Raw genomic sequence first — 8,335 nt, forward strand, 5'->3', positions numbered from 1 at the left:
GTGCAGTGGTGCGATCTCGGCTCACTGCAAGCTCTGCCTCCCGGGTTCACGCCATTCTCCTGCCTCCCCAGTAGCTGGGACTACAGGTGCCCGCCACCACGCCCAGCTAATTTTTTTTTTGTATTTTTAGTAGAGATGGGGTTTCACCGTGTTAGCCAGGGTGGTCTCGATCTCCTGACCTGGTGATCCGCCCGCCTTGGCCTCCCAGAGTGGTGGGATTACAGGCGTGAGCCACTGCGCCCGGCCTCAAATCCTAATTTTTAAATCAAATACTTAAAATTAGTAATTCTCCTTAGCAATTCAATAAGTTTTGTAACCTAACCTTAATACTCATCAATGATACAAAATACTTTGGAAGGTGAAGCATTAAAAAGCAACTTTAAGAAACATACACTACCCATATAACATATGTTTTTAAATATTAGGTCAAATTATTTTTTTTTCATAAAATCACTCCCAACATTCCGAATTACCCAGATTGCCTGAGTTTGATAATTGTCTTTACTTGTATATATCTCTCTCCAAGTAGATGCTAAGGTACTTGAAGCCAAATTACTTTCTTGAGTATTTCACTGATAATTTTTTGTGCTACTTTCTCTGCCTTCCCCAATCCTTGAATCCTTCTTAGTCTGATGTCACAGTTCTTAGATGGATTCTGATCCTGTCTGGGTTTCTGTCAGAAGTAATCCAGTATCCTTATTATTTTGTAAGAAACCTGCGTTTTTCTTCGCTGTGCACTTCTGCTACCACTATTCCAACCGCTTTCTTCCAGAACTTTGTAATTTCTCACCTGCTGATGTGTCTCTCCTGATCTCATTATTACTTACGTTTGTATTTTAACAGAGTATCAGAAAAGAGAGAAGATAAATGTGTGTGTGCGATCTGTCTTTTTTTGTGTGTGAATATATATTTTTATGTAGTCATTTTTGTTTGTAATTGAAACTCTGGGAATTCAAAATTAACATCCTTGCCCGTGAGCTTCTTATAGACACCAGAAAAAGTTTCAACCTTGTGTTCCACATTGTTCTGCTGTGCTTTGTCCAAATGAACCTTTATGAGCCGGCTGCCATCTAGTTTCACGCGGATTCTCTTGCCCACAATTTCGCTTGGGAAGACCAAGTCCTCAAGGATGGCATCGTGCACAGCTGTCAGAGTATGGCTCCTGGGACGCTTTTGCTTATTTTTTGTACGGCTTTTTCGAGTTGGCTTAGGCAGAATTCTTCTCTGAGCGATAAAGACGACATGCTCCCCACTGAACTTTTTCTCCAATTCGCGTACTAGCCGGACTTGAATTTTCTGGAAAGATTTCAGTTGAGGAATGGGAACAAAGATTATGATAGCTTTCCGACCACCACCAAGTTCAATTTCCTTGGCTGCCGTAATATTCAGCTCCCTGAGCTGAGCTTTGAGGTCCGAGTTCATCTCCAGCTCCAGAAGAGCCTGGGAGATGCCGGACTCGAACTCGTCCGGCTTCTCGCCATTGGGCTTCACGATCTTGGCGCTCGAACTGAACATGGCCTTCTCCTGGGAGAACTCGCCGAGCGCCGGCTTAGGAAGAGGTCTTCTTTAACTAGAACTGAAAGTAGTTTTATGGTTATTTGGGTGAGAATTTAAAACATTAACTTAGATTGGTGGTTCTTAAAGTGTGGTCCTCGGACAGCAGCATCAGCATCACCTGGGTGTTTGTTAGCAATGCAGAATCTTGGACCTGTCCTGGACCTGCTGAATCAGAATTTCAGGGATAGGGCCAAGTAGTCCTTGCTTTGAGAAGCACTCCGGGTGATTCTATTGCAAGGTAAAGTTTGAGAGCCACTAATTTAATTGGACATTCTTAGGGCGTCGATTCTTTGTTAACCTCTTTGTTTTTATATTGAGTGAATGTTTGTACTTCTCTTTATTGTTTCCTTCTTTTGACTTTCTTTTTGTTTATTTATTTATTATTAACTTCCTAAGGGCACGTCTAAATTCTAGTCTTTATTCTTTTCTAATATCAGCATATGTCTTAAAATTTTTTTGAAGTACCAATTTTGCTATATCCTCACAAGTATTCAAATATAGTATTTCTAGCATTCATTTACACATACTCAAAATTTTCCATTACAATATCTTCTTTTACCCCTTTTTCGAGGTTTAAAAATTCCAAATACAGACTTTGGTTTACCTTTTTGTTACTGTGTTTCTCAAGTTTAGAGAATGTGGCCAGTGTGATATTTCTTTAAAATATAGAGACTTGCTTTATTTTACTTTCTGTAAATATCTCATTTGTGCTTGAGAAGAACGTATATTTTCTAATTATTGACTGTGTTCTGAATATGTTCAGTAAGTCAAGCTTGCCGTTGTGTTGTTTGAATTCTCTATAGCTATAGCTGCTGGTTTTTATTGTTTGTTTCCTTGACTTGGCTTTTCTCTTTGTTTGAGAAAGATGTGTTGAACTCTCCTGCCCCCCACCTTATGATGGTAATTTCTCAATTTCTTCCTGCAGTTCTAGCAACATTTGCTTGATACACTTTGAGATACATAAATTTTAGAATTACAGTGATTTGGAATTTCTTTTTCTATATCTTTACTTTAAAATTTTCCATAGTCCAGATGTTTTAGGTCTGATTTTTGTGAACTGCATATGGCTGGTTTTTGCCTGTTTTTTATTGGAAAATTTGACCCACTTTTATTGGGATTATAGATATATTTCATTTTGTTTCAATCATCTCACTTGGTACTTTCTATTTGTCTAGATTTTCCTATGCTTTTACCCCTTCCCTCTTGCCTTTTAAATACTGATTTAAAAAATTTTATTCATTTAATTCATTATTTCCCTGTCTACTGGCTGAAAATTATTACATTCAAAAAAAAAGAAAAGAAAATCATTACATCTATTTTCATGCTTGAAATCTCGCTAGGCATGCAATTATCCCCTGTTATCCATGGGTGATTGGTTCTAGGACCCCTAAGGATGCCAAAATTCATGGATGCTCAAGTCCCTTATATATAAAATAGTATAGTATTTGCATATAACTTATGCATATCCTCTCATATGCTTCAAATAATCCCTATTACAATGTTAATGCTATGGAAATAGTTGTTACACTATATTGCTTAGGGGTAAAGACAAGAAAAAAAAGTCTGTACATGTTCCATATAGATGGAACCATTGTAGGCTGAAGTCTATTTTCCATCTGTCGTTGATTGAATCTATGAATGTGAAACCTGTGGATACAGAAGGCTGACTGTACTGACTTTATCAACACTTCCAATTAATATTTTCGTCTCCTTTTGAACAATTCAGGTCCTTAGAATGCTTTAGCACTGATCACTTTCTCCCAGCTTACATGTGATTTTCATCCATTATTTCATTCTATCCTTTTGCTTATCATTACAAATCAGACACTGCTGTTGATTCAAAAGACAAATACTTCCTTGGATTTTCCCACAATTTAAACAAGTTATTTGCCCACTGTTTCTTCCTGTATTTCAGTTCCTCCTTCTGAGATAACTTTTTCTTTTTTCTGAATACATCTTTTAGAAGTTCCTCTAGTATAGTCTATTGGTGGTAAACACTCCCAGTTTTTAATTTATCAGAATATTTCTTTATTTTGAACTCTTGAAAGATAATGTTTCTGGACGTGTAATTCTAGATTGATAATTACTTATTCTCAGCATGTTGAAGATATTTGACTGCATTCTTGCTTCCATTATTGCTTCTGAGATATCTACTTACTATCCAAGTGTTAATTCTTAGTGATTTGTCTTTCTGCTGTTAAAAAGTCTTTCTGTAGTGATTAGTAGTTTACTAAGACGTATCTAGATGTAAATTTTTTCTTGTCTTCTTACATAATGTGGTGCTTCCAATGTCTATGAATTCATATCTTTCTTTAGTACTGGAAAATTTTGTCATTATCTTTTTAACTACTGTCTCTTCTCCATTTTATTTCCTCCTTCTATTAGACTTTTATTTTCCATTCTCCTGTATCTATTAATGCCTTTTTCAAATTGAACAGTTGGCAAACATCACTTTTGAGTTAACAGAGTAAAGGTTGCATGTATAATTCTCTACACTCTCTCTTCCCTAAATTCTTGCCCTCTATGCTGTTTTCTGAATAATTTCTTCAGATCAGCCTTCCAGTTCACTGATTTTTTCTTCCACCATGTTTTCTGCTGTTTAATATGTTGATTTTTTTTATTTTGACAATTGCTATTTTTTATTTATAAACTATAAATGTTTCATTTTTGATAATTTCCTATAGTTTGATTTTTTTGATTCCATCTAAACATAACATGCATAATATTTTATAGTCTATGGGTGGTAATGTAAATATCTGAAGTTCTTGAGTATCCAATTCTGTTGTTTGTTATTTCTGCTGACTCCCGCTCTTGGTGATTTATCTTTTCTTTTTTGGCTTCATGATTTTTTGATTGGGGGCTCATATTTGGTTGATCTTAATGTATGGAAAACCTGGGGACCTAAGTTGAAGTTGTTTGTTTCTGCTGGAGGCCAGGGTTTTCATTAGGCCTTTGTAGACGCTCTGGCCAAACCATTGTATCTTAAGTCAACTCCCCTCCCTTTGTGCGGGCTAGGTTAATGTTAACATTTATCCCTGGGGCAATGCTGCTCTTTACCTATTCTTGTAGCTCACCGTTTATTTTTTATTCTTGTGGGTTTTTATTATGAATCAATTAGAGTAGGATAGTTTGCATGATTTTAATAAATAATGCAAAAAAATCTCAGTGATTTACAATAATACAAGTTGAATTCTTAGCCATTCAAGGTCTGCTCCAGGTCAGAATACCTGCATCTACAGCACACCTGTCCTCCATGCCATGATCTACCTGCCCAGGTTACTTTGTTCTTTTGGCTCCACTATCTCAAGGTGAGGCCTCAACTTCATGGCATATAAGGAAGAGAGAGTGTAGAGAATTATACATGCAACCTTTACTCTGTTAACTCAAAAGTGATGTTTGCCATCTGTTCATTTTTAACCATACAGAACTAGTTATGTGACTTCCCTCTGCAGGGGACCTGAGAAGTACAGTTTTTCATGTGCCCAAGAAAGAATAAAAAACCAGGTGTCAGGGAACCCTAGTAATGCCTGCCATATCTTAATTACCGTAAGCCTAGTGATGCAGCAAAAATTGTATATTATGCAGAATTTATTTGTTTCACAGTGAGAGGGCCTACCAGACTATCTAGCCTACCATTCTGCTGGATTGGAAATTCCTAGGTTATTCTGATGTGGCACTAAGATTGAGAAGCAATAGGTGTCACAAATCCTATTTTGACTTTTAAAAAATTTAATTGACTAGTTCTTCTGAGATGTGTGGAATTAGGAGATACTATATAATTTGATTTACCTAAGGGCAAAAACTTGTACTCTTTAAATTTAATAAATGGAATTTAGTAGATATGAGTTTGGACAGAGACAGAATAGAGTAGGTCATATAAATGTAAAGGAAGGTTTTTTAAAAATGTGGATTAAACAGGCTGGGTGCCGTGGCTCATGCATGTAGTCCCAGCACTTTGGGAGGCCGAGGCGGGTGGATCATGAGGTCAGGACATTGAGACTATCCTGGATAACATGGTGAAACTCCATCTCTACTAAAAATAAAAAAAAAAAAAAATTAGCGGGCGTGGTGGCGGGCGCCTGTAGTCCCATCTACTGGGGAGGCTGAGGCAGGAGAATGGCATGAACCTGGGAAGCAGAGCTTGCAGTGAGCTGAGATTGCACCACTGCACTCCAGCCTGGGCAACAGAGCGAGACTCCATCTCAAAAAAAAAAAAAAAAGCAAACAAACGTGGATTAAACAGGACTGGGAAAGGTAAATAATTTTTGGGAAAAATGTAAATAATTTTTGGAAAAATGTATAAGGCACACATGCTATAATTCAACACTATCCTTTGAGCATTTTCAGATTCCTCTCAGGTAAGTATCAATAGTGATACTCAGGTGAAATAATTAATTCCAGAGCATTAAGGATGTGTAACATTAGTGGAATTAGTTCTTTTTAATTTTTATTAAGATGATTAATCTTTTTACTTCTTTTATTGATTAAAAAAACATGTTGTGATAGAAGTTTATATATGTTTTTCCCTAGGCTCTGAAATAAGCTAAATTAAGAAGCACAATGAAACAGGTCAAGAGTAACAAAGTTAATTGATATATTTTACTCCAAACTCTAGTAAGGCTTATTAGGATCTCTGTCTCTAAGTCTAATGTGAGTTACAGAGTTTTGAATAATTGCCCTGTATGCAGCTGGAAGAAACAACTTAAACAGGAAAGAAATGTATTATGTCACAACACTATTAAGGAAGCAAATATAGAGTTACTAGTGTTTAAATCTATTTTCAGTATTTTAAAATTATATGTTGCATAAAAATACTAAACTCAAAGCAGCTTATTGAGTCTCTCTTTGAGCAGCTGCCAAGGGCTAATGATTATAATTAGTATTATTATTGTTAATAATAATAATAATTAATAAAGTCTATCTTAAAATGTGATACTTTAAAAAATAATATTGAAGATGACAAAGTATATATTTCTCCCTCAATAAAGTTTAAGATTGTAAAACTACATCATAATTATTGTTTCCAACAAAGCATATCGTTTTTTTTTTTTGAGACAGAGTTTCGCTCTTGTTTCCCAGGCTAGAGTGCAGTGGCACGATCTCAGCTCACTGCAACTTCCGCCTCCCAGGTTCAAGAGATTCTTCTGCCTCAGCCTCCCAAGTAGCTGGGATTACAGGTGCCTGCCACCATGCCCAGCTAATTTTTGTATTTTTAGTAGAAACAAGTTTCGCCACCTTGGCCAGGCTGGTCTCGAACTCCTGACCTCAGATGATCCACCCGGCTCAGCCTTCCAAAGTGCTGGGATTACAGGTGTGAGCCACCACGCCCAGCCAGCACATCATATTTTAACTGGGATTATATCCTCTAGTCAAGATACTTACAGAAAATACTTATGAAAAATACATCAAATTCTTTGGGAAAAGAGATGCTATCTGAATAGAGGAAAAGTTATGATTATTCTAACATCTGTACTAACTGCAAGAGAGAAAGACTTGTTTTTTTCATTATATGCATTTATATGAAGGTTTGAGTTTTCTAGAAGTTAATTTTATTTTTTAGTAAAATTGACCTCAAATTTTAAAGATATTGTTTCCCAAAGTAAATTGTGGTATAGGATTCTGCAGATTTCTTAAATAATGACCAATAAAAGGAAAAGGTTTTTGTTGGCACTTAACTGTGGTATAATAAAAGGTAACATGAGCGATACCTCATGCCTTGCACTGATGCAGTGTCCAACATGTTTGGGCTCACTTACTGATCCAAAAGCCCTAGGAGGAAGTCACCGTGTTTGACTGCTGAGGACGGAGGCTCGTAGAAGTTAGGTGAGTTCTGTCACCCAGGCTGAAGTGCAGTGGTGAGATCTTGACTTACTGCAAACTCCACCTCCCATGTTCAGGCAATTCTCCTGCCTCAGCCTCCCGAGTAGCTGGGATTACAGGAGTGTGCCACCTTGCCTGGCTAATTTTTGTGTTTTTAGTAGAGACGGGGTTTCACTATGTTGGCCAGGCTGGCTGGTCTCGAACTCCCGACCTCAGGTGATCCGCCTGCCTCAGCCTCCCAAAGTGCTGGGATTACAGGCGTGAGCTACCACGCCATGCTCAGTCTTCCTTTTCAACTCAGTGTTGTGCTACTTCTCAGGGAGAAAGTCATTGAACTACACTATTGATATATCGCTCTTTTTAAAACTAAACTCCCACCTCAACTAATGAATTTTCAGTGGGATAATAGGTAACATCTGAAATTGGAAAAGAATTGTATACTTTTAGATCTGGGAGAAATCTTTGAGAGTATTTATTAACTTTACTTTTAAAAAGGAAATAAAACAAACTCAGAGACTTGAAGTTTTTGCATTGGATCCAGCAATAGAACCCAGATCTACTGACTCCTAGTTACGCACTTTCTTCTAAGTGAAGATTTTACCTTTTTTTTTTTTTTTTAAAAAAAAACACCAGTTGTTGTTAGGCTTTAATAATTTAGCATACTCTAAGATAGACTAATAAAAACAAAGCCTAGCATGTTAGATTGTTAATGATGAAAGTCTTGTTTATTTCTTACCAAATAATCATGAAGCTACATTTCCTACCTCCAACACTTTCTTTTTTCTTATCTGTCTTTACTAATTAATTCTTGTAAAATGTGCATCCAGTTTCTTTAAATGGGAAAGTGACAAGAAGGTAAGTCTACTGCTTTTATTGATGATAAACAGTGATATAAAAATAAATGCCCTACATGTGCCTGAAAATGTCTTTGGGAAACGTTTTACCTCCTGGGTATTCT

General features: G+C 36.7%; 1 protein-coding gene across 1 annotated transcript; it reads right to left on the minus strand.

Annotated features, from left to right (window-relative positions):
- Positions 1-912: 912 nt before the first annotated feature.
- Positions 913-1,553, minus strand: LOC115930422 (small ribosomal subunit protein eS7-like). The gene has a single exon (XM_055360188.2). The coding sequence runs from the start codon at positions 1,513-1,515 to the stop codon at positions 913-915; it is 603 nt and encodes a 200-aa protein (XP_055216163.1). The 5' UTR covers positions 1,516-1,553.
- Between the last annotated feature and the right edge of the window lie 6,782 nt (positions 1,554-8,335).

The sequence above is a fragment of the Gorilla gorilla genome, chromosome 14 (genome assembly GCF_029281585.2).
Source record: "Gorilla gorilla gorilla isolate KB3781 chromosome 14, NHGRI_mGorGor1-v2.1_pri, whole genome shotgun sequence".
Lineage (NCBI taxonomy): Eukaryota > Metazoa > Chordata > Mammalia > Primates > Hominidae > Gorilla > Gorilla gorilla.